This window comes from Acomys minous, assembly GCF_964271855.1.
Source record: "Acomys minous genome assembly, chromosome: 14".
NCBI classification, from domain to species: Eukaryota; Metazoa; Chordata; class Mammalia; order Rodentia; family Muridae; genus Acomys; species Acomys minous.
This window is the reverse complement of record NC_140496.1, coordinates 7,084,006-7,109,954: the sequence shown is the minus strand read 5'-3', so window position 1 is coordinate 7,109,954 and position 25,949 is coordinate 7,084,006. Positions and strand designations below refer to the sequence as shown.

Genomic DNA, 25,949 nt, shown 5'->3' with positions numbered 1-25,949 from the left:
CTGGAGGGCGCGGAGTGTCACAGGTGTACACACTAAACATCAGGCGAAAAACCGGTCAGCTCAGCAGGTTAAGAGCACTTGCTGCACAGGCCGGCAACCTGAGTCCCAGCATCGGGAACCCATAGAGCAGAGGTTCTCAATGTGGGGGGTCGAGACCCTTTCACAGGGGTCATCTAAGACCATTGGGAGACACAGCTATTTACATTACCATGCATAACAGTAGCAAAATTGCAGTTACAAAGTAGCAATGAAATAATTGTATGGTTGAGGCAGGAGGGGGGGGTCACCACAACATGAGGAACTTATTAAAGGGTCCCACCATTAGGAAGCTGTCCTCTGACCTCCACAAACATGCGTGCCCCATTCACGCACATGCCTCACACGTAATAATAATAATAACACTAATAATAATAATAATAATAATAATAATAATAAAGAAGTAATTTGTTTTAAAAAAAAAAAAAAGGAGGGGGTCTGTGAGTTTGAGACCAAGCTGGTCTACAACACGAGTCCAGGACAGCCAAAGCTACACAGGTGTCGGGAGCCGCTCCCGCCATTACAAGATGGCGCCGGCTTCCGACTTCCGGGTTCTCTTTGCTGACGCTGTTTTACTGCTTGCGCATGCGCAAGGACAGGCTGACTCGTTGTCACATCGCCGTCCAATCATTGGCAATATTATAATTAGGATCTAGACTGAGCACCAATTACAGACGAGCACGTCGCCTTGCTGGCTATTTAAGCAGAGCTCCGCTCGGGGTTTGGGTCTTTCTCCATCCTGCTAGAAGAGCTGTAACAATAAACTGCCGTGAACAGAATCCTGAAGTTGTTGCGTCATCCTTTCGGCGGGACTGCGCGCAACAATCTGGTGCCGAAACCCGGGATTTGCCGAACCCCGAGGTGAAGGTTGCTGTGAAGGACCCCGACTGCTCGTCGAGACAGGATTCAGCGCTGGCAGAGTGAAAACCGCGGTACTTTTCTGCAAGGTATGACTTCCTGGGAGTGGGGAATCCCGTTTCTCGTTGTTAGTTTCGTCTTCTTTGTGTTTTGTTGTTTGTGTCTTAATTGTGGGAAACGGGATAAAGTTTGCGCTTATCCGCTGTGTGACCTTGAATAGTTTGGCCTTAATTCTCAGGTAAGATAACTGAGGCGGCCGTCCCGCTCCTGTAGAAAAAGGAGGTATGGGAAACCTTCAAGTGAAGCCGATCTTGGACGCAGTGCGGGCGCTGCTCCAGGAACGGGAACTGAAAATCCCAGATCGTGTGCTAAAGAATTTTATAAAGGAGGTTGATCGGGTGGCTCCTTGGTTCCAGATATCTGGAAACTTAACTGCGGGGTGCTGGGATAAGCTAGGGAATGATATTAGGGCGGAAAAAGAGAGGGGAACTTTGAGACCAGGAACCCTACCAGTTTATAAATTGATAAAATCATGCATTGAGGATGAGAACTGCAAAGAACAGGTAAGAGCAGGACAAAGAGCTTTGGCGGATCACCAGGATAGTTTATCAGAAGCAGAAAAGGAAACAGAAAAGAAAAGGGAAGCTAAAAAGAAAACCCGGGGAAAAGAAAAAATAAAAAAGGAGGAAGACCACGAGTCCAAGGACCACGAGTCCAAGAGAGAAAAAGACCAAGAGTCTAAGAAAACAGACTCCGTTAGACCTAAGTTGTATCCAACTTTGACGGAGTTTACAAATCTCAAGTTAGAGGATTCCTCTAGTGAGGAGACGTCCTCCACAGAGGAAGAATCATCAGAATCAGAAAAAGAGGAAGTTCTAAATAGGGAAGACCAAGCCGAGCTGGAAAAGGAAGCAGCTAGATATGAGTCTGAAAGATACTGGCCTGACCCGCCTCCTTATATGATGGCATTTGGCGCCACCTCACGCCCTAGTGGGAGAAAAGGGCATATGGATCAGTCACCAGTAGGAAAAGGATCTGGAACCTTAATTTCAAAAAGGGATAGAAAGAAAATATCACTGGCTTTCCCAGTATGGCAAGATGCTAATAATGTCCGTCAGCATACACCATTAGACTTTAAACAGTTGAAGGCATTAGCAGAGGCAGTACAAACCTATGGAATCGGAGCTTCTTTTACAGTGGCTCTGGTGGAAAGATTGACTCAAAATGCCATGACGCCAGATGATTGGTATAACACCGTTAAGGCATGTCTATCCATGGGTCAATTTCTGGATTGGAAATCCATTTATTTTGAATTATGCTCTGTGCAAGCCAATCAGAATATCGCTAATGCACATCCTCAATGGAGCTTTGACATGCTTACTGGACAAGGACAATGGAGACTTAATCAGACCACTTATCCCCCTGAGGTCTATGAACAAATTAATAAGGCTGCTGAGAGGGCCTGGAGAAGCATACCTAATAAAGGACAAGTAACAGGAAATTTAACAAAGGTAGTTCAGGGAGCTAATGAGCCATTTTCTGACTTTGTGGCGCGCATGATGGAGGCGGCGGGTAAGGTATTCCCTGATCAAGAAGCAGCTATGCCTTTTGTGGAGCAACTGCTCTACGAAAATTGTACTAGGGAATGCAGAAATGCCATAACTCCCTGGAAAGGGAAAGGAATAAATGCATGGATGAAAGCATGCAGGGAGATTGGAGGACCCCTAACGAATGCAGGGATTGCTGCTGCAGTGCTATCCGCACAAAAGGCAGCAAATATGAAATGTTTCAATTGTGGAAGGACAGGTCATTTAAAACGACAATGCAGAACTACAACAGCATTTGGTGGGGAAAGAGCTAATAAACAACCTGGGCTCTGTCCCCGCTGTCAGAAGGGGAGACATTGGGCAAATGAGTGTAGATCAGTCAAAGATATTAGGGGCAGGCCTTTACCAGAAAAAGGGGAAGAGGACTCAAAAAACGGAAGGAAGGGCCCCAGACCTCAGGGCCCAAAAATATATGGGGCTATGGAACACAATGGGGCCATGGAACGCAGGACACACAGATCCAGAGAGTTTGTGAGAGCCAAACCATTAGGAGAGCAACTAATGGATCAGCAGGACTGGACCTGTGTGCCACCACCAGAGCAGTATTAACCCCTATGATGGGCTGCCAACCGATTCCAGTAGATTTGGCTGGCCCATTACCTGAGGAGTCCGTGGGGCTCATTATAGGCAGATCGTCCACCACTTTAAAAGGTTTGATAGTGCATCCAGGGGTTATCGATCAGGATTTTGAGGGCCAAATTAAGGTATTATGTTCTTCCCCAAAAGGAATTGGTGCTATAGCACCTGGAGATAGAATAGCTCAGCTCTTGGTCCTACCAAGTTTACATCAGCTGTTTCCAGGCCAAAAAGCCCCTCGAGGGACAAGGGCATTTGGTTCATCTGGTGGACAACATACTTTTCTGTCTCTAGAATTAGACCAACGGCCTATGATGATCTTAAAAGTAAATGGAAAAGACTTTAAAGGATTGTTAGACACCGGGGCGGATACCAGCATTATAGCTATGTCCTGGTGGCCGAAAGACTGGCCCCTTAATCAATCATCACAATCCCTACAAGGATTAGGATATGAAGAAACTCCTGCAATAAGTGCTATGGAGTTACATTGGAATGATACAGAAGGGCACCAAGGAACTTTTACACCCTATGTCTTATCACTTCCTGTCAATCTCTGGGGTAGAGATGTCTTAAAACAAATGGATTTTAGAATTACTAATGAATACTCTAAGCAAAGTCAAAATATGATGAAAAACATGGGATGTGTCCCAGGAAAAGGATTAGGAAAAGCTTTGCAAGGGAGGACTAGCCCAATATCTGTTGAGCAAAGATTAGAACATACAGGATTGGGTTTTTCCTAGGGGCCATTGGGGATGCCATACCTATACCATGGCAAACAGAGGGCCCGGTGTGGGTTCCTCAATGGCCATTGACCTCTGAGAAACTGTCAGCTGCAAGGGAGCTAGTGGCAAAACAACTGGCTACCGGTCATTTGGAGCAATCCATCTCTCCTTGGAATACTCCAATATTTGTTATTAAAAAGAAATCAGGAAAATGGAGATTGCTTCATGATCTTAGGGCTATAAATGCACAAATGCAAGTTATGGGACCTGTGCAGAGAGGTCTCCCTCTTCTGTCAACCTTGCCTAAATATTGGAATATAATAATAGTAGACATCAAAGATTGTTTTTTCTCTATTCCATTGCACTCTAGGGATAGACAACGCTTCGCCTTTACCTTGCCTAGTATAAATCATGAGGAACCAGATCAGAGATACCAATGGAAAGTACTACCTCAAGGCATGGCTAATAGTCCCACCATGTGTCAGCTTTATGTTGATGCAGCCACTCGACCAATTAGGAAGCGATTTCCAAAAATTAAAATTTGTCATTATATGGATGACATATTGTTATGCCACCATGATGAAGCGTTATTGCATCAGGCATTTATTGCACTTTCATCATCCCTTCAAAAAAGAGGGCTAATTATTGCCCCTGAAAAGGTTCAGGAAGGTATTGTTGGGCATTTTCTTGGATCAAAAATTACTCCTACGAAAGTAATCCCTCAAAAACTTGCTATCAGAAAGGACGGATTACGGACTCTAAATGATTTTCAAAAGTTGATGGGAGACATTAACTGGATTCGACCCTCATTAAATTTAACAACAGCTGAGCTTAGACCTCTATTTGCTCTCTTGGAAGGTGACACGGCTATTACTTCGCCCAGAAAACTCACTCCAGAAGCTTCCAAAACCTTGCAATTAGTTGAGGAAAAATTAAATAAGGCTTTCCTGACCCGCTTTGATATAGCTAAACCATTTCAGTTATGCATTATTCCATCCCCTCAACAGCCTACGGCAGTGTTATGGCAAGAGGGTCCCTTGCTTTGGGTACATCCGCAAGCATCCCCTGGTCAAATTCTGAGTCATTATCCTACTCGTGTGGCTGCGATAGCCATTAAAGGACTTCAATTAGCAATTACTCATTTTGGCATAGAGCCACAATTAATTATTACTCCCTATACCAGTTATCAGGTACAAGTGTTATGTTCCACCGTTGATATTTGGGCTATTTTAAGATGCTCCTATGCAGGGAAAATAGATAATCATTACCCTAAACATCCCTTATTACAGTTTGTGATGCATCATGCTTTTATTTTTCCAAAAGTTACAAGGAATCAACCCATCGATGGAGCTACTGATATATATACTGACGGCTCCAGCACTGGGCTTGGAAGTTTTGTGGTGCAGGGTCAAGTGGTTCAGAAAGTTTTCCCTTTCACGTCCCCTCAGCTTGTAGAATGTGCCATTGTCGCTGAGGTACTCAGAACGTTTTCAGAGCCATTAAATATTGTTTCAGATTCTCATTATGTAGTTAGAGCAGTCCAAATTTTGGAAACTGTAGGATTTATTAATACTAAAAGTCAGGTGTTACAAGTCTTTCTGGATATTCAACAATCTATTAGACAAAGGACTGCTCCTTTCTTTATTCAGCACATACGGGCTCACACTCTGCTTCCTGGGCCCATGGCAGAAGCTAATGCCTTGGCAGACAAGGCTACTAAACAGATTTTTGTTAATATTGATCCAGTCCAAGAAGCTACAATTTTTCATACTCTTTATCATGTTAATGCTAATACTCTTAGATATAAATTTGGCATTTCTCGGGCTCTTGCTAGAGATATAGTTCTAAAATGTAGCAAATGTGCAGAGTTCAGACATCCCCCTGCTATAGGAGTTAATCCTAGGGGACTACAACCTCTTCATATTTGGCAAATGGATGTAACTCATATTCCAGCCTTTGGAAAGATGAAATATGTTCATGTCTCTGTAGACACATGCTCGGGGATAATTCATGCTACTCCCCTTGCAGGAGAAAAGGTCGCACATGTTATAGCTCATTGTCTAGAGGCTTGGGCGGCCTGGGGCAAGCCCCTACAAATCAAGACTGATAATGGGCCATCTTATACTTCAAAAACTTTTCAACAGTTCTGCCAAAAAATGCAGGTTCGCCACGTCACGGGCCTTCCCTACAATCCTAGGGGACAAGGTGTGGTAGAACGGACTCATAGTACGTTAAAAATGTTTTTACAAAAACAAAAGGAGGGAATAGGCCCCATTACTATGGGACCTAAAGCTAAAATTTCCCTTGTTTTATTTACTATAAATTTTTTAAATTTGGATTCTGAAGGACGGTCTGCTGCAGACAGGCACGTCAATCACAAAACATCCAGAGAAACAGTAAAATGGAAAGATGTTTTGGATAATCAATGGAAAGGACCGGATCCTATTTTAATAAGATCCAGGGGAGCTGTTTGTGTTTTTCCACAGGACCAGGAAAATCCTGTCTGGGTGCCGACAAGATTGACAAGAATCATCAGGACTGAAGATGTTATGGAATCCAGGAAGAATGATGAAGACTCCAATCAGGAACCTGATCTGTCTTCTTCTCCTCCCGTCCTTGACTCTTAGCCTAGCCATGAAATTATGGGCTGTAACAAAAACATGGCCCATGCCCATGCCAGTACATGCTAATTCAACTGTGCTTCCCCATTTTTTCTCCACCTCCTGTGAAGGAGAGATTCCCTGTGCCACTGCGTTTGGGGAAGACCCTAAACCATTTAATCAGTCTAATTTTCATTTGCTTGGTACTCTTTGCTTCTCATTTCATGGCTTCATGCCATGTATTCGACTCCAGCATGCCAACTTAAGTGCCTGGTTGGAACCACAGCAAATTGTTAACCCGAAGATTGATCTTGGTACAGGGGCTTCGGCTGCTGCTGTTCCTTTACAGTCCATTTCCATTAGTCTGGATGGAAAACAACATGTGCCAAATGTAACAGCTAGCACCACTGTTTTCACATACATGATTACTAGCCAAACAGTTATTCCTTTTAGGAATAATGTGACTTGTAAGAATGCCACTCAATTTAGAGCTGCACCCTGGTGTACTCCTGCTTATAGTTTTCCTCCCACGTTTAGAGACTGTCAATCTCGAGAGAGCTCAAATTCTCAGCTGTCTTTAGGGTTTCAGTTCTCTCCACCACTAGATAGATTTATATTATCTCATAAGGGCAATGAGAGTGGTATAGCTGGATGGCCATGGTTTCAATGGATATTGAGTAATGAGGCCAAGGCAACTACAGACTTGTCTGCTTTCTCTTCCTTTCGCCAGGTAAACCATGAACTTTGGAATGTAACAGCCTTACTTAAGACAGCTGGCACTGAGAATCAAGCTTTTAAATTGACTAATATAACCTATCACCAAAAGCTTTTTAATCATTCTTTTAAAGCCTCCCCAATTTGTACTAGACCCCCTTTTTTCTTTTTACTTGCAGACAGTAATGATACCGAAAATCTTAACTGTATGTCCACATCCTGTTTTTTGGCGGAATGTTGGAATGGCTCACAGTCATTGGCATTAATAGTCCGTCTGCCTACCTTTGTACCTATCCCTGTAGAGGCAGACCCTGAGAAATTTCCGATTATGAATCTCATTCGACAGGAACGTGATTTTGGAATTACTGCAGCCATTATAACGGCTATTACTGTTTCAGCAGCGGCAGCTGCCACTGCAGCCGTCGCTATGGCTCATCAAGTACAAACTGCTGAGACTATTAATCAAGTGGTGGAAAAGACTGCCACTGCCTTAGTAACCCAAGAGAAATTCAATGCTCATGTCCTGTCTGGCATGCGTCTGGTTAACCAGAGAATGGATTTAATACAGGAACAAATGGACGAATTATATCAACTTATTCAAACAAGTTGCATTTCTCATTATCAACATGTGTGTGTTACCCCTCTAAGCTATGATTTTGCTGTGTCTACTAAACAAAGTAGAATTATTTCAGACTATCTTGCAGGAAACTGGACGTTGGAAGCAGAAAGGCTATCCCGACAACTTGTCTTTCAGATTGCACAGTTGAATGGGACTCGAGCAGAAATCGTTACCTTCGGAGATTTTACTTCTTGGCTGCATTCTGCATTTTCTTATTTTAAAGAATGGATTGGTGTGGGAATGTTTGGTATATGCCTGCTCGCGGGTCTGTTCCTCTGTCTTTGGTTGCTCTGCCGTTTTAAAAAACAACAGTATCTGAAAAATCAAGCCGTAATTCAGGCTATGTTGGCTGTAGAGCAAGGAACTTCTCCCCAAGTTTGGCTTAGTATGCTCAATCGTTGAGACGCTGCCTGGACACACAGCATTCCTGAAGGGCACAGGTTCCCATTGCACCAGGATGCTGTTCAGTGCAGCCCTGTACACCTCCCAGGGCTCAGGTTCCCATTGCACGGGCTACAGGTGTACAGGGTCTCAACACACCTCCCAGGGCACAGGTTCCCATTGCACGGGATGAAGGTGTACAGTAGCTAAACTAGCCTTCTATATAATTAAAGAGGGGGAGATGTCGGGAGCCGCTCCCGCCATTACAAGATGGCGCCGGCTTCCGACTTCCGGGTTCTCTTTGCTGACGCTGTTTTACTGCTTGCGCATGCGCAAGGACAGGCTGACTCGTTGTCACATCGCCGTCCAATCATTGGCAATATTATAATTAGGATCTAGACTGAGCACCAATTACAGACGAGCACGTCGCCTTGCTGGCTATTTAAGCAGAGCTCCGCTCGGGGTTTGGGTCTTTCTCCATCCTGCTAGAAGAGCTGTAACAATAAACTGCCGTGAACAGAATCCTGAAGTTGTTGCGTCATCCTTTCGGCGGGACTGCGCGCAACACACAGGGAAACCCTGTCTCAAAAAATAAAATAAATAAATAAATAAACTTTAAAGAAGGGCAGCGCTCAGAGAGAATCTGAAAACAATCTTCACCTGTCCTATGTGACTCATGGTTACTACAAGAGAAAATAAAGACAAAAGCCAACCAAGGCCCTACCCACAGGCCAACAGACATGCCAAATAGCAGTGGTCAAGGGCTTGCCATGCTTCTCCTTACAAAAGCCTCCAAGTCCCCCTCAGGAGGGGCACCCACCACCAAATGCTCCCACTCAGCCGGGGTAATCTACCCAACATCCCATAGGGGATAAGTGAGGACAAGGCCAGACCTCTGGTGTCAACCATGAAATCACAGGCAAAGGTGAAAGGACCCTGCCGTGGGGAGGGCCTGGGGAAACCGCTGCTCTCACACAGCCTGTCGTCCCACAGTCCCACTTTGGGAAAGTGCAGGCCCACGAAGATAGCGTCAAGAGGTTCCAGGAGATAGACGTAAATGCCCTAAATTTCTACAAAACGCACAAAGCGGTCTTCAGAGTGCTGTGGACAGAAAACAGAAAAAAAAAAAAAAACCGCTGACCGCCCACAGGCAGGGGAGTAGTAGCCTGTGTGACATGCAGGTAGCGGAATCCCTGAAGCTCCCTTCACCAGCAAGGCAAGAGGACACACACCATCAAAGCCACGCAGACCGAGAGCACCCTGCTTGTATGTACACGGAAAGAAGGCCTCCCAAATAGGACTCTGACCGCTTTTGCGTCCTCATTCTTGTAATGAGTGGGTGGGCTGTAGGTTTGGGGTGGGTAGTTTTTTTTGGGGGGGGCGTGGGATTTTTAAAAACAGGGTCTCACTCTGCAAGCCAGGCCTTCTGACGATCTGGTTTTCTAACACAGGGTCTCACGCTGCAGCCCAGGCCTGTTGGCTATCTGGTTTTCTAAAGAATCTCACTCCGCAGCCAGGCCTGGTTTGGAACTCTGCACCATGCCCCTGCCTCGGCCAAGTGCCCGTGATATGGGACGTCCCCGCTCACCCTCGCGGCAGCGCCGTCTCCAGATGGTGTCCGTGTGCAGGATGCGGCGAAACCTGCTGCAGACCTGCGCCAGGCTGGGCAGGTCGGTGCCGGGCAGCGATGCGAAGATCTCCACTAGCAGCTCCGGCGGGAGCTCCAGCAGAGAACAACGTGCCGGCCCCGCCTCGATACGCTCCTCCTCGGGGTCCGTGTCAGCCTCACTGTCCGCCGCTGCAGTCTCGGCCGGGCCGCGGCGCTGCTGGCGGCGGCGGCACCCACGCGCGGGGCCCACGCCGCAGAGCCGAGCACACACCGCCATGCCCGCCACCACCGCGGACGCGCGCACGCGAGCGCGCACGCACAGCGCTCTGCGTAGGCAGCGAGATGGCCGTGGACCCGCTAGGGGAGCCTCAAACTCCACCCGAAACGTGACCACGCCCTCGGACCGGACCGCACCCCCTGAACCCCGACCCGCAGAGATGCCCCACCCCGAGAGGCAGATAGGCCCCGCCCTAGATGTGACCACGCCCTCGCTCCAAGCCCACCCAGATGCTTGGCCCCGCCCCTATGTGGTCCCTCCCTCTCTGCGGTCCACGCCCCTGGTTGTTGCCACGCCCTATTTCCAGGCTCCGCTCCAGAGCGTTTGGCCGGTAACCTATAGTACCCAGCTGCTCATTGAAAAAGAGTCGTAGGGTTCAGTCCCGGAAAGCCCCGCCCCTAGGCATGACCACATCCCCTCCCACAAGTCCCACCACTGATCCGTTTGCTGCAAAGGATCAGGTAAGGAGACCCTACCTTTAAAAAAAAAAAAGAAAAGAAAAACGCAGGATGCCCCGTGTGAGGATCGAACTCACGACCTTCAGATTATGAGACTGACGCGCTACCTACTGCGCTAACGAGGCTCCTTAGCAACCGCCTCGCGCCAAGGCCTTTGCACAGGTGTCAGACTTGCAAAATCTAGCTACGGAGATCAAGGATACCGTTGCCTAGCAACACTGCGCCTAAATAACTTGCCCTGGCTGCTGCCTTGGTTGCGAAAGGAAGTTCTGGTGTTTAGTGACCTGGGAGTTCCTGGTGTCCCCAACTTGCTCTCAAGCTGGCGTTTCCCTGCGCAGCACAAAAACATCTAGAAACTACCCTCTCTGGAAAGGAGTGGTCTGGTGAATCCTCCGCAGCTCTCTCCCCTTCATGACTCTATATGACTATATTACCTTTTTTTTTAAGTATTAAAATTAGCCGTTTGCATGGTGGTCTCTAATTCCAATTTGGGGACAGGGGATAGCTACTTAATAGTTTTGAGGCCAGCCTGGGCTACATGAGACCCTGTCTCAAAAGAGCCAAAGTGAGGCTCTAGTTATCTCGGACCTGAGTCCCCTTTTAGTCCACTCAATAAACTATCCCCCCAACCCCGCCACCACTAAGCAAACAGATATTGCCTAATTCATTAATTGATTAGTAATAACGCTAAGCAAAGGCTCCACTTGGTGACCTGTAATCCTAGTCCTTAGAAAGATGAGGCAGGAGGACGGGGACTTTCAGGACAGCCTGAGCTACGCAGCAAGATTTCATGTCAAGAATAAATAAGTAAATAAACAAACGTAAATTATATAATATCAACATCGTGTAAGAGTGTAGCTGAGCGTAAGCTCCGTGTAGGCGTGCAACTTAGACCCTAAACTGACCATCCAAACTGAACCCTAAGGTCCAGCATTTCCCGGGGCTGCACATGTATTGGCTTTTACAGTGAGGTGTGCGAGGGTCCTAACTCCAGAATCCAGCACCGGGGGGCCCACGATGCTGTGCCTGGATGGTCCCCTGCTTCGCTGAAACCGGATTCATCCCGCCTGCAGGCTTCGTAGGCGCTGTTCCTTCGCGTGGTAACTCGTAAACAAAACACCGGCGCCTTCGGTATTGCTCACTTCCTGGAAAGTATTCGCAGACCTCACTGACTCCTCCCCAGGTCACAGCTGCCCTTAGCTTCTGTGTCACCTCCATTTCTGTCCACCCCCTCATTGGCTGCCCTGGAGGGGAGGGAGCAGGGGTTGTCCCTTAGAGAACGCAGTTCCCAATCTATCCGGACCCCCACCTCCCTTCTCCTAGCCTCAAAACCATCCCTTCCAGGAAGCGTCGTCCCATGTTGTCCCCACAGATGACACACTTTATTCCTGAGCGAAGACTATCCTTTATTATGAACAGTGTCTGAGTGTGGCAACCACGTGGGGGAACTGCGTGCTTCCTCTCCGAGTCTGTGAAATGAAAACAAACAAGGCGTCCAGCGGAGGAAGGAGGAACCTGCCGTTGGTAGACACCGGAAGGGACTGGCGGTTCATCAGCCTTTGCAGTCGCTGGACTACACGGGGCACGGCTGCTCTGGGCGTCCTTCCGTTCCAAAGTGTGAGACTTGCCCTGATTTGGTCTACTCCAAATCAAAAACAAAGCTGGCTACTGTGGTGAATGCTTCTGTAACCCCAGCCCTGTGGAAGAGAGTGGGTTAACATTACGTTTAAGCGCGGGGGAGGGGGGTGTGAGGGGGTGGGGGTGGGCGGGTCATGCGTGGTGGGTCACGCCTTTAATCCCAGCACACAGGAGGAGGCAGAGGCAGGCAGGCCACCCTGGTCTACAAAGTGAGTCCAGGACAGCCAGGGCTGTTACAGAGAGAAACTCTGTCTCGAAAACAAAAAACAAAAAAAAAAGTTTAGACTCACTAAGTGTGAAGGACCAAAAAGCACAAAAATACCTCTAGCTTGTACAGGCTGTACTCCTAGCAGCCCACTTGGCTTTTTCCCCAGACATTGAAGGTCATTCTTTTTGGTTTTGGTGTTTTGTTTTTCGAGACAGGACTTCTCTGCGTAGTCCTGACTATCCTGGACTGTCATTACACCAGGCTGGCATGCAGCCACTGCCTCCAGAGTACTGGGATTAAAGGTGTGCGCCATGACTGGCCAGCAAAGAGTTGTTGGTTTGTTTTTGGTTTTGTTTTTCTTTTCCCCCAAAGAGTATTCTTAAATTAACTGATCTTGTAAACTTGACTGTTCTAACCCAGCACCGTGGTGCACACCTCTAATCTCAGGACAGCCAGGGCTACACAAAGAAACCCTGTCTTAAAAAAAAAGAAAGAAAGAAAGAAAGAAAGACATGAAGTTAGCCAGTAGAAAAACACAGCGGTAGACTGTTCCGGAAAGAAGAGGCAGGTACTTGCTAAATACTAATTTAGCTAAGTAAGCTGAGAGCTGAGGCAGGCAGTGGCTTCTGGAAGCCCTGCCAGGGCACAGGGACTGAGCGAGCAGACAGGCAAGGAAGGAAGGCTCAGGTCAGAGTGGAGTCTGAGCAGCTGAAACAGGAGACTGAGCCAGGCCCCTGGCGGATGATGCAATCCTGAAAGTGGTGTTTTGGGAAGCCAGCACAGCGTGGGATGCTGATGAATATGCAAGATTAAGTTACCAGGAACACAAACACATTTTGTTTTGGTTTAGCATTTGATATGCACAAGTGAAAATTACGTAGTACATAAAATTTTTAAATCTCCATTGCATAGATACCTCTACATGTAACCAAGTTCTTTTTAACAAACCTGATAAAAAGTGGATATTTTGGCTGGGTGTGGGTGCACACGCCTTTAATCGGAGCACTTGGGAGGCTGTGAGTCCAAGGCCAGCCTGGTCTACAAAGTTGAGTCCAGGACAACCAAGGCTACAACAGAGAAACTGTTTCAAAAAAAACAAAAGTGGCATTTGAATGAAAACAGTCAGACTCTGCACAGTGCTATTGGAAATACAAGCAGATGCTATGAAAATCCTTTTTAAGGCCGGGTGTGGTGCACATGCCTTTAATCCCAGCACTCAGGAGGCAGAGGCAGGAGGATCTCCAAGAGTTCAAGGCCAGCCACATCTACAGAGTCCAGGACAGCCAAGGCTACACAGAGAACCTTGTCTTGAAAAACCATAAAAAAGAAAAACCAAGCCGGGCGGGCGTGGTGGCGCACGCCTTTAATCCCAGCACTCGGGAGGCAGAGGCAGGTGGATCGCTGTGAGTTCGAAACCAGCCTGGTCTACAAAGTGAGTCCAGGACAGCCAAGGCTAACACAGAGAGACCCTGTCTGAAGAAAGAAAAATAAAATAAAATAAAATTGTTATTAAGGTTCCTCAAAGCTGGGCGTGGTGGCGCACGCCTTTAATCCCAGCACTTGGGAGGCAGAGGCAGGCAGATTGCTGTGAGTTCGAGGCCAGCCTGGTCTACAAAGTGAGTCCAGGATGGCCAAGGCTACACAGAGAAACCCTGTCTTGAAAAAAAAGGTTCCTCAAAAATCTAAAAGCAGAACTACTGTAGCTGTGGCCCTCCTGGGTCATACGTAAAGGACTCCAAAGGCATGTCCACATGCCACAGAGACACTTCCACACTGTGTTCCACCGCAGCTCTGTTTACAACAGCCCCTGGGAAGGAAACATAAGGAATGGATACAGAAAATGTGCACGTACACCACGGAATTCCATTAGCTGTAAAGATTATTGAAATTACGGCATCTGCAAGAACATGCTTGGAACTGGAGGTGATCCTATTAGGTGGCATAAGCCAGAATCAGAAAAACGACTAGCACATATTTTCTCTCATATGTGGACCCTACATTTAAATGTGCATGTGTGTTCTAGGACCTCAAAGTAGAAGGGAGCCCTGAAGTGGAGACGGCACAGAAAGGAGGAAGGAAGAGCAAGGGAAGAGACTGAAGAGCAGAACACAGGTATTGCAAGGCTGTGTACAGCTGCCCAGCACAAGACACAAGCAGCAAGGGGGCCAGGATCGAGAAAGCAGAGCAGTGTAGACTCTGGCACTGATTGTCGGGAGGTGGCAGAAGACCACAGCGGTGCCCACAGGTCCTCTCCAGATTGGGGCATCGCTTGATGCTTTTGCAGCCTTGAATTCCTACTAAAAGAAGGAAAGGTACACGGAAGAGTAACCAGGCTTGCAACAGCGAGGTGTTAGTGAGGGGGGCGGCGGGGGGGGGGGGGTACACTTGGGAGGGTGGGGACTGCTGAATCAGTTTTCCCTTGGCTACACTGGAAGTTAGAAGTGAGGCCTAACCTAGGGTACATGAAATCCAGTCTCAGAAAAAACAAGCAAGAAGTGTCCATTTTGGGAGTAATCATGGGGGTTCATGCCTGCAATCTGAGCACCCACAAGGCTGACGTAGCCAACCTTGGGCTACAGTAGGAACCCATTGAAATAAATAAACAACATAGTGGCCTATTTGCCCATGGCAGGATTCAGATGCACAAGTGTAGTGGTACAAAGTACGGAAAAGGCCCAGCACAAAGCGTCAGGATGGAGCACCGCCGCAGCCCTGACCCTGTCGCCCTGAGGCCCTAGACCCCGAGGGACAAGCCACCTCACTCCCCTCGACGATCTTGAGCAATTCTTGTTTACTTGTTCTAAAGAGCAGGTGACGCTAGGATTGAGCGCACAACCGGCCAATAGTTTCCCAGACAATAAAACCCGATGGACGGCTTCTTCCAATGAGAAAGCGATATGAGTAGGACGGGGCGTGAGCAGGCCCCGCAGCCCTGAGCACGCGCGGGGCCCCTCGTTCTCCATGTTGAGTGTGGCACCTCCGCTCGGCGCAGCGGACGGAAGTGTCCGCCCGGCTTCTGGTGTTCTGGCTTCCGGCTTTCCGCGTTCCGGAGTGCCCAGGTTCCAGCCTAGGCTCCTCGCTGGGAACCGGCTTCGGTTTCCAGGTGTTTTGTCATCTACCTACTAGTATGAACAAGCAGTGGTGTGGGAAATTCTTAAAATGCCACTGCCTGGGTTCAAGAATGAGCTGTTTGGTTGATAGTCCCAAAGATCCTCCAGCCTCTGCATGCTGAGGGCTGGGATTAAAGGTGTGCCACACCAAGGCCGAAAGCACCAGACATTTTCTGCGTAAACAGTAAATCTAGGCAGGGATGGTGGCGCACGCCTTTAATCCCTGCACTCGGGAGGCAGAGGCAGGCGGATCATTGTGAGTTCAAGGCCAGCCTGGTCTACGAAGTGAGTCCAGGACAGCCAAGGCTACACAGAGAAACCCTGTCTCGAAAAACAAAACAAAAAAATAAACAAATAAATCTATAGAAGCGCTGTGCCCTCACTTTTCTGCTGTATATGGACTATCCCAAGGAATATTCATATTACTTACTACAAAATAATGTCGAGTGTGGTGGTACACGCCTTTAATCCCAGCACTGGTGAGGCAAAGGCAGGTGGATCTCTGTGAGTTCAAGGCCAGCAGGTCTACATAGTGAGTCCCAGGACAGTCAGAGATTCATAGAGACCCCTGTCTCAACGGGAGGAATTTGGGGGTTACCATGTAGCTGAGGCTGGCCTTGGACTTTTATTGGAATTTTTAAATACCGTTTTTCATGTGCATGAGTGTTTGCCTGTATGCATGTGTGTGCACACTATGGGTGCATGGTGCCCGAGGCGGCCCGAAGAGGCTCTCAGATCCTCTGCAGCAGGAGTTGCAGTTCGGCTGCCATATTTGTTCTTAGAGGAAAACCTGAGTCTTCAGCAAGAACAGCCAAGACTCTTAACCACTGAGCCCCACCCCACCTCACGCCTTTTTTTTTTTTTTTTTTTTTTTTTGAGACAGGCTCTCACTATGTAGGAACTTTCTGTGTAGAACAAGCTGCTACAGACTCACAGAGGCCAGACTGCTCTCCCTTCTGGGTGCTGTATTATAAAGGCCTAGGCACCATGGCCAACATGGCCTTAGATTTTTGATTCCCCTTCTTCAGTCTCCAGGGTGCTAGGATGACATGCCATGTGCCACCAAACCTACCTCCCCCTTTTACTTTTAGTCTGCTCTCTTGTTCCTCGGGCCAGGAGCTTCATACAAAACAACAGCCCTCAAGCAAACAATAAAAAACAGACTCAAATCAACGGTCTTCTGTGGTTTTATTCAATGGTTTGTCTGTTTCCTGTTCGCACAGGAGTATAAATAAGGCAGTCCCTTTGACGAACAGCATGTGATTTACAAAATTAAAGGAAGAAAGTCTGGGGTATAGGGACTGATTGAAACGCCAGAATGAGCCGACTGCAAATGATTGCAAGCTCTGTAGTTCCTAAGACCTGGCTTTTCTCCAAGTTCAACGCAGGGGTACATACTCGTGTTAGTGGCTGCAGGGGAAGGCGCCACAAGGTCAGATTCAGCAAGAAGTCTTGGAACCCATAAACGTAAAAGAGTTAGCAGGCAAGACCTCAAGTCACCTTTTTGGGGAGAATTTAGGGACGTCAAGGGGGCGGGCACTGGGGGCGGGCACTGGGACACTGGCAGGGCCATGCGTGGAGTGAGTAGGAATGGGGTCAGCAGGTCCCCACCACCACACCAGCACTCGGATCAGGGAGAAGGTTAACAGGGAAACCAGGAGGTGCCCAGTGCAGCCGGCGCATGCGCATGACAGACCGTTTGTTGGCAGCCGGCACGCATGCGCACCGCTTTGGATTCCGCCACGCTAGTCATGGCGGCTGTCGGGGCCGCCCTCGGTCCCGCCCTCGCTGACGCTCCGCAGGTCACCTGACTTCGGCTGCGGGCTGAGAAGACACAAGAGAAGTGGCCGTCGCGGGAGCTGGATCCTCCGACCCGGACCTCCGCGCCATGCCGTCCGAGAAGACCTTCAAGCAGCGCCGGAGTTTCGGTGCGCGGTGGGAGGTCCGGGTGGTGGGAGGTCCGGGTGGTGTCGGGAGGGGTGGAGGTCGGGATCCCGGTGGTGTCGTGCGGGGCCGGGACGCGGCGAGGCCGTGGGGGTCTCCCTCTCCATCCCTCCCCACCCCAGCTTCGCGCTCCCAGCCGGCCCAGTCCCCGGGGTAGCCCGGGCGCGGCGCGGCGCGTCACTCCGACCGTCGTCGGTTCGGTGGGCTCGGCGTCCCCTATGGCACTGGAAACCCGACCCCGGTGGTGGAGGGGACCGCGGCCGCGGCGCTGTGGGCTGGGTCCTTACAGGACCCAGGTCCCCGCAATCCCCGGGGGCAGCACCCAGCACCTTCCGCTCCCGCAGTCGCCTGGCGACGTTCGTGTGGGGGAGAGATGGCCTTTGTCTCATAACGGAAACCCAACAGCTGTCTTGCTAGGTTTCAGTGATCTTTAGTTAATCTGGATCACTCCCTGAACGAGTAAGGGTGGGAAAAGGGGCGGCTGGGACGGGGGTCCCCAGAGTGGCCGGCGGGCAGGCTGGGGGAGGGATATGCTCTCCAAAGTTCCATCTGGTTTGGCGTGTTTTCCCCGAGTTCTCCTTCGTTCTCCCTACCCTCGTCATTCTGAAGAAAGCGCGGGCACCCGATGCGTGCTGCTTTCCTTGCTTCTGACTTTGGTGGTCCTGACTGTGGCTACTGACACACTGACAGTTTAGAGGGTTGCCACACCGAGGTGTGCAGCGGCCCCTTGGAGGAGGCCAAGAGCAGTCTTGGATCTTTTTAGATTGGATGGGGAGCTCTGACGTCTCGGCTGCCTAGAAGGAGGAGAAGCTTACTGGATGGACTTAGGGCTCACCCGAAACAAACCCTTTGTAGCTGAAGAGCCAGGGTGGGGCCTAGGGCAGTGGAAGCTCAGGATCCGCCTAGTGGCAGAAACCCATTCGCTTCCTGTCATGAATTCTTAGCCTTCCAGTAAATAGCCATCATCCCCAAGTGCTGGAAGGGGACTGAGATTGCCTGGAGGCTGTGCACCCTTGCAGATTCTCAGACATGACCAACTTCAAGATAGAACTCATGAAGGGATTTCGGGGTTCACTCTTACCCAAAGTCGTTCCGCCGTCTTTCTTCCTGTGGTGACCTAATGTTTGCCCATTTCTTCCCCCCCCCCCCAGGATGGTCCTAAGGTCCAGTGAACTGGGTATTTCCCTGGAAGTTTGTGTACTGGGACAAAATAAATAGCCCTGTGGAGAGCAAAATTCCCACCAAACATAAGCTGCCAAGTGCGGTGGTGCATGCCTAAGATCCCAGCATTGGAGAGGCAGAGGCAGGCCAATCCGAGTTTGAGGCCAGCCTAGTCTACATAGTGAGGTCCTCCCTCTCTCAAAGCAAACAAAACACCTAGGTAGCTTCAGGAATTTAGGCTGTCAATCGCAGCTGGGCCTGAGTCAGCCATGTAAGGCAGCTGTGGTGCTGCAGGTGGCACTAGCAAAATAATACTTTCTTAGACTTAATCTGTTTATTTGGGACTCCTAGTTCCCAGAGGCTGGAGGAAAGGAGTCTAGCTTTGAACCTTGCTGGGCCTCCTTGGCAGTTCACTGCCATATTGTGGCTTTGGGGGGGGGGGGGTTGGTGTTTGTTTGTTATGATACAGGGTCTCTTTGTGTAGCAGCCCTGGCTGTCCTGGAACTCTCTTTGTAGACCAGGCTGGCCTTGAACTCAGAGAACCGCGTGCCTCTGCCTCCTGAGTGCTGGGATTAAAGGCGTGCGCCACCACACCTGTCCACGTTACGGCGTTAGTCATGTTCCTTAAGTGCCTGAGTGGGGGTAGGGCCACCTGTGGGACTCGGAGATGGCGAAGCTGCCTCTGGCTGCCTGCTCCAGTGTCTGCAGAGACATGACAACTAGCTCATTGCAGTCCTCAGTACAAATTGTTGGCCCCTGAACAGCTGTGTGCTTAAAAAGGCCACTAGCATGCGGGGAACATCTCAGCTCTTCCAGGAACCCCCCAGTTCTCTGTCGTCGTAGCCAGCCAAAGGTTGAGCAGGTCCTATGGGCCATCAGTTTTGTCCCTTATCTGCTTTAATAAAGACAACTGTAACTGCCTCTCCTTTTAGGGCAAATCAGAATGACGTAGTTTCTGGTAGTGGAGCCATGTGGCCTGCTCTTTCCCTTCTGCACTTACCCAACTTAACTGTCGGTGCTTTTAAGAACTCAACTCTATCGAGTGCTACCATCTTACCATGCGCTAGGTTAAGGCCTTTTGGTGGTGGTGGTTGGTTTGGTTGGTTTAAACACAGGGTCTCATTATGTAGACCATCTTGGCCTTGAACTTACAAAGATCTTCCTTTCTGCCTCCTGAGTACTGGGGTTAAAGGCCTGGGACTTGGTGTTCTAGGTGCTGTGAGCTGAGTTTTTAATGTTTATGTGTATGAGTCTTTTGCCTACATGTATGTCTGTACCATGTGCATGCCTCGTGCTCATGGAGACCAGAAAAGGGAGTTACAGATGACTGAGCCACTGTGGGTGCTGGGAACTGAGCCTGGGTCCTCTTGGAGAGGAATAGGTACTGAGCCATCTCTGCAGCCCGTGAAATATATGCATGCCAGGTGTGTGAGCGTTGTTGTTTGTCAGATTGAGTTCACTGCAGTGACTAAACCCTGGAGTACGGAGCAGGGATACAATGGAGGCTTCTTCTGCAGAGAGGCAGAAAGTCACGTGTAGATAGTACCATGCCATCTGTGTGGTGACGGGGAGGAACGGTGCCGAGAGGTCAGCCAGTGCTTGAGAGTAGGGAAGGGTGCAGGGCAAGCCCATCTCCAGCAGTACAGCCAGCTACTACTCTTTGCAGTTGAAGATAAGGCTGGCCGCAGGCCTCCCAGCACTAGTGAGGGCACAGCTGAGAAGGGGTTCAAGGTCATCCTTAGCCACAGGATGTGTTTGGGGCCAGGCCATGCTACGGAAGCCTATCTCAAAAACTAAACAGCCAATAGAGAGTTCTCACAAGAGTGGTCACCAGTAGACTCTATGGTGTTTTGATTTGGGGGGTGGGGTGGGGAACAGGGTGGTGGTGGTGGTGTTTGGTTGAATTTGGTTTTTCAAGACAGGGTTACACCGAGCCTGGATTCTTGTTTACAAACCAAGCTGGCCTCGAACTCACAGCGCTCCGCCTGCCTCTGCCACCAGAGTGCTGGGATCACAGGCGTGCACCACCACACCCAGTGGTGTGTTTCAAGAGCCCAGGAGCATAGTGATCATTGAAGCACTGGGAAACTCAGGCAAGAGAGTCTCCAGCAGAGGCCACCTGGGATCTTTTTTTTTTTTTTTTTTTTTTTTTTTTTTTTTTGGTTTTTGGAGACAGGGTCTCTCTGTGGAGCCTTGGCTGTCCTGGACTCACTTTGTAGACCAGGCTGGCCTCGAACTCACAGCGATCCACCCGCCTCTGCCTCCCGAGTGCTAGGATTAAAGGCGTGCGCCACCACGCCCGGCTTGGCCACCTGGGATCTTAGCCCATCTCAGGAAGTGAACAAAGCCAGTCCTCCCCTTCCTTATCCGGAAGGAAGCCCAGGGAAAGTCACATCACTTTTTGGTTTACCCAAGTTGAAAAATTAACAAAACAGGGATGATAGAAGTCATCAGAGGAGAGATTGAGAGACACCCCTCTTTCCCCAAGCCCATTTAACCTGTCTGAGTGGCTGTCCATCTGGGTTTGCAGGCCCTTGCAGTGAGGGCTTTACCATCTGGTCGTGTTGATAGACCTGCCATTGCTGTTGGCTCTGCTGACCGCCCCTGTAACTGCTACCTCAGCATGGGACAGACACCAGCAGAAACTGGTAGCAGGGTCCCGATGTCACTGTGTCTCTTACTTTCTTGCAGAACAAAGAGTGGAAGATGTCCGACTCATCCGGGAGCAGCACCCCACGAAGATCCCAGTAGGTTCTCCTGTAGTTGTGATGACAGTTCTGTGCAACCTAACCCACTAGACAGCCCCAGGGGCCCTTGGACCTTATACCCACTAACCACGGGCTTCTTGTCTGACTGAGCCTTGCCGCTCTTGTACATGTCAAAGGGGAAAGGGCATGTTGGCCAGACCTTCTAGCTTTTTGTTTTGCTCTGGGTTGTTTGTTTGTTTGTTTTTGAGACAAGGTTTCTCTGTGTAGCCGTGGCTATTCGGTGCTGGCTTTGTAGACCTTGCTAGCCTCAAACTTACAGGGGTTTGCCTGCCTCTGCCTCCCTGAATGCTGGGGTGACAGGCGTGCACCTGTCTGCCCTTTTAGCTTTTTTTGCTTTGCATTTCTCTGGTGTCAGGGATTGAACCCAGGGCCTGCGCTTGCCACTGCTAAACTCCACTCTAGCCGTCTCTAAGGAGACAAGAATGGCGGCTGCTATGGGAATCAGTAGCCCTCAGGGTAGCGTGGCTGCCGTATAGGAGACAAAGAGGCGTGCCCGTCAGCACGCCAGGCACATCAGACTACCCCGGTGTAGGCCTTACACAAAGCTGCAAAGGCAGGCATGGACAGGCCAGCACATTCAAAATGGCTCTTCTCCACTTTGGCCCCACATCCTGGGAAGAATTCTCCTTTTTCACAGTGGAAGAAGACCTATCTGTTAGGATGTCAGCTGCTCCTCCATTGTTAGGAGCCTCAGTGCCAAGTCCTGCAGGTGTGCCCACTGTGGTTTTCTCAGCAGCCGTCATACAGTTCTGAAAGGGGAAAGTTGATAAGGGAGCGCCTGCGGCTGTTGCTGCGGGGTGGGACAAGTGGGACATGCCGTTCTGCACTGGGTGGACACTTCATCGGGTTGGGGCTTCCTAGGAGTGCGCTTCCTGGGCCAGGTCCTGGGAGGAGCCTTTCCTGGTCTAAAAGAGCCCTTCACTTGCGAGTGGCTGCCCGACCTACTTCAGGAAGCGCAGCTGCCCGAGCCTGCCAGAGTTTGCACGCGGCTCCCCGCAGGCAGGCCTGTGCTCTCGCAGAGATGCAGCTATCCACCCTGACTCCAGGCAAGCATGAGAGCCAGGCTCAGCACATGGTGTCTGGTGGCTCCAGGCCTTCCGGGCTTGAGGGCAGAGGCCTATTTCAGACCAGGCAGCCTGTCCTCTGCTGTGATCAAGAGAAGCAGAAGTCGGAGTGGAGAGGAACCAGATATGTTCAGAGGATGTGTCACTGCGGGGCTTCCCAGCGAGGGGCTGGAACCTATTCACACCCCATCAGGACAAGTGAGCGTCCCCGCACTTCTAACATGCTCCGTCACTACCCTGCACTCTGCTGCCGGACAGTCGGCCTTGTAAACCCAGGCATGTGGCGCCCAGAGCTGGCATTTCCTGTGGATGGCACCTTTCAAGGAACCACATACAGGGAGTATGTGCAGATAAGCACTTCCCTCCGGAAACGGGTGTGGTGGTGTCCCTTCCTGCCACACAGTGAGCAGGCATGGCTTTCTGTTCTCAGGTGGATGTCCATAAGGGAACCCTGGTGTACTGAGGTTCTAAGCTCATCAGCGCTCAGATCTGGAGCGGTTTGTTGAGTTTGTTTTGTTTTTGAGGCTGGTCTCATCCCGGTTAACCTTGAATTTAGAGCAGGCCTCAGCCTCTAAATACTGGGACTTATAAGTACGTGTCCTAGATTCATACCTAGCTCTTAACTTTTTTTTTTATTCTTAACTTTTTAAAAATTTTGTTTGTTTTGTTTTGTTTTTTCAGGACAGGGTTTCCTCTGAATCTTGGCTGTCCTGGACTTACTTTGTAGACCAGGCTGGCCTCAAATTCACAGCAATCTGCCTGCCTCTGCCTCTCAAGTGCTAGATTAAAGGCATGTGCCACCACGCCTGGTTTATTTATATGTGTGCTCTGTCTGCATGTATGCCTGTATGCCTGAAGAGGGCATTAGATCTCATAGATGATAGTGAGCCACCATGTGGGTGCTGGGAATTGAACTCAGGACCTCTGGAAGAGCAGACAATGCTCTTAACCACTGAGTCATATCTCTAGCCCTTATTTTTGATTTTGTTTGTTTCTTTATTGGGGTTAGGGTCTCTCTATGTGTCTCTGGTTGTCCTAGAACTCGCTGTGTAGACCAAGCTGGTCTTAAACTCTACCTCCTAAGAGCTGGGATTAAAGGCACATGCCACCATAGCAGGCTGCTTTTAACATTTCTTTCTTTTTTTTTTTTAAAAAGATTTATTTATTTTATTTATTGCATATGAGTGCTTTATCTGCAGAAGAGGGTATCAGATTACATTATAGATGGTTGTGAGCCACCATGTGGTTGCTGGGAATTGAACTCAGGACCTCTGGAAGAGCAGTCAGTGCTCTTAACCACTGGGCCATCTCTCCAGCCCCCCCTTAACATTTCTTAATAATTATTTTTGGAGCTGGAAGCAGTGGCGCGCGCCTGTATTCCCAGCACTCAAGAAGGCAGAGGTGGGCAGATCTCTCTGAGTTCGAGGCCAGCCTAGTCTACAAAGCGAGTCCAGGACAGCCAGGACTACACAGAGGAACCCTGTCTTGAACAACTTGCCCCCCCCCCCAAATAGTGGCAAGGGGCTAGAGAGATGCTCCGTGGCTTAGAGCACTCATTCTCACAAGGACCTGGGTTGATTCCTAGTGCTCACAACCATCTGACCCGTAAAGCTTAGAGCTGAATATATTGCTAGACACCGGGCTCTGTGATCCTAGCTCTTGGGAAGCAAGCACCAGGCCATGCTGCGCTCCAGTGTGAACTTTTACAGAACTATAGCCAGGTGTGTAGCATACATCTTTCATCGTAGCACAGTTTAAACAGCAGAAAGGTGCCTGGTGGCCCTCTTACATGTCCTGTGCCACCTTTTGCCAGGGATAGTGGCAGAGCCATGGGGGAGTGCCATGGGGAAGTCAAAAGCAGGCAGAGTTAGGCTGGACTGTGTGGCACGCGGTGGCCACAGCATGGGGAGTGGTGTGTCTGCTGCTAAGTCTCTCTCGGCCTCTGCAGGTGATAATAGAGCGATACAAGGGTGAGAAGCAGCTGCCCGTCCTGGACAAAACCAAGTTCCTTGTACCTGATCACGTGAACATGAGCGAGCTCATCAAGATAATTAGGTATTGGCCACTTCTTGTCCTGTTTCCTTGAGCTCCCTTACTCATCTTGGTGCCGGCTTTAGGTCCCTCCTGCTTCTTTCGTGTCCTTGTAAGTCAGGATGTCCAGCCGTGGGATAGCTGTGAGTGTAGTCTGTTTATTTAAGACATCAGGTCTAGCTGGGTGTGCTGGAGCACGCCTTTAATCCCAGCACTCGGGAGGCAGAGGCAGGCGGATGGCTGTGAGTTCGAGGCCAGCCTGGTCTACAAAGTGAGTCCAGGACAGTCAAGGCTACACAGAGAGACCCTGTCTCGAAGAAAAAGGGAAAGAAAAAAAAAAAAGACCTCAGATCTGAGGGGCTAAAGGCTGGACACCTACTGGGTGGTGATTCTTTAAAACACTGTAATTGCTAGGTGTAGTAGACAGCTGTGGCCCCAGTTTGAGACCCACCCATCCTAGGAAACTCTCGGGAACACTTCGGCTTGCACAGCAGTTAGGAAGAGAATGTGCACTCACAGCTGCAGCAAGCTAAAAGGCTGTGGCCACTTGTAGGTTGGGAATACTAATGGCTGTTTGGACGACAGCTTTAAACTGGCATCAGATATAGAGCCAGTCCTTGCATCCAGCCATCGAGGTGGGCTGTGGGCATGCTTGGTTTTGCCAGCCGGTGGGCTTTTTTAGTGCCCTAAGTTCTGCACACAGCATGAGACCTTGGTGAGTCTCCCACTGTTTTCTCTCCACAGAAGGCGCTTACAGCTCAACGCTAACCAAGCCTTCTTTCTCCTGGTGAACGGGCACAGCATGGTGAGCGTGTCTACACCCATCTCTGAGGTTTACGAGAGCGAGAAAGATGAAGACGGCTTCCTGTACATGGTGTATGCCTCCCAGGAGACATTTGGGGCAGCTCTGGCTGTGTAAGACTAGAACGGTGCCTCATGTTTGTTAAGCCCTTACCAAGGAAAAAAGGGATGTTACCAGCAGAAGCTGGTCACTCACCACTCACACAGATCAGAACTTAGGCGCCCACCCAGGGTGTTAGGAACTGTTTTTCAGGCAGAAACTGAGCTCCATGCAAGCGCATTCAGCTTGGAAACTCATCTAAACTAGGCTGTCTTGTGTTCAAACTTTAGAAGTTTAAAAATAAAATACTTTGCATCCTAAGTTGCCAATAAAAAGACCAAGTTATTTTGACATTTTTCTCCCCAGTAGGGACTTAAGATGGAACAGAGCGTCAGGGACAGTCTCTTCCTGGGACGTGCTGCCTTCTCTAAAAGGGCTTCCACTGAGTAGAGAAGTCTCCCTAAACGGTCCCCCTCCCCAGGTTGCCTAACCGAGGGCTCTGGCTCTGGCCAAACAGGTCCGATGTGCTGGATATAACCCTAGAGGGCCTGGTCCTGACTGACCCCCAGCTGCACCACCATGCTCACCCTCAGCAGTGCAGGGAAGTTCACCCACTGCTGTCCAGGTGTGACCACACTCCACTGCTCAGAGGCCAGTTCCAGCCTCGAACAGGGGTGATGGCTCCAGCTTAAGAGACTGCAGAGCAAATGTTTCTCTCCTGGTTTGG

General features: G+C 49.6%; 2 protein-coding genes and 2 long non-coding RNA genes across 6 annotated transcripts in view; 3 read left to right on the top strand and 1 right to left on the bottom strand.

Moving 5' to 3' along the window:
• The window catches only part of FBXO31 (F-box protein 31), a 38,655-nt gene extending 28,584 nt beyond the window's left edge, over positions 1-10,071 (bottom strand). The window contains exon 1 of one of the 2 annotated variants that reach the window (XM_084755795.1): positions 9,702-10,071. In XM_084755795.1, coding sequence (XP_084611921.1) covers positions 9,702-9,999 — 298 coding nt within the window. In that variant the 5' untranslated portion in view covers positions 10,000-10,071. The remainder of the gene's footprint in view (positions 1-9,701) is intronic. The other variant, XM_084755796.1, reaches the window with a different exon arrangement.
• LOC311582621 lies at positions 534-8,635 on the top strand. The gene is made up of 2 exons (XR_014774172.1): positions 534-983; positions 6,286-8,635. It is a non-coding gene; the product is annotated as an uncharacterized lncRNA (long non-coding RNA).
• A 4,064-nt stretch (positions 10,072-14,135) lies between the features above and the next one.
• Positions 14,136-15,502, top strand: LOC311582946. Its single transcript, XR_014774319.1, has 3 exons — positions 14,136-14,226; positions 14,327-14,415; positions 14,936-15,502. It is a non-coding gene; the product is annotated as an uncharacterized lncRNA (long non-coding RNA).
• Positions 15,503-17,181: 1,679 nt separating this feature from the next.
• On the top strand, positions 17,182-25,543 carry MAP1LC3B (microtubule associated protein 1 light chain 3 beta). 2 transcript variants are annotated; one of them, XM_084757695.1, is made up of 4 exons: positions 17,182-17,341; positions 21,210-21,265; positions 24,299-24,405; positions 25,129-25,543. In XM_084757695.1, exons 1-4 carry the CDS (start codon positions 17,302-17,304, stop codon positions 25,298-25,300), a joined length of 375 nt encoding a protein of 124 aa, XP_084613821.1. In that variant the 5' UTR covers positions 17,182-17,301; the 3' UTR covers positions 25,301-25,543. The 2 variants fall into 2 exon arrangements, with proteins under 2 accessions (XP_084613821.1, XP_084613820.1); XM_084757694.1 differs by having other exon boundaries at positions 17,183-17,341; positions 25,126-25,543.
• The last annotated feature ends 406 nt before the right edge of the window (positions 25,544-25,949 follow it).

Coding starts and splice junctions, on each gene's coding strand:
- MAP1LC3B (XM_084757694.1), top strand. CDS start 17,302: ATGCCGTCCGAGAAGACCTTCAAGCAGCGCCGGAGTTTCG. Junction 17,342..21,209: donor CAAGCAGCGCCGGAGTTTCG/GTGCGCGGTGGG, acceptor ACTTTCTTGCAG/AACAAAGAGTGGAAGATGTC. Junction 24,406..25,125: donor GAGCTCATCAAGATAATTAG/GTATTGGCCACT, acceptor TTCTCTCCACAG/AAGGCGCTTACAGCTCAACG.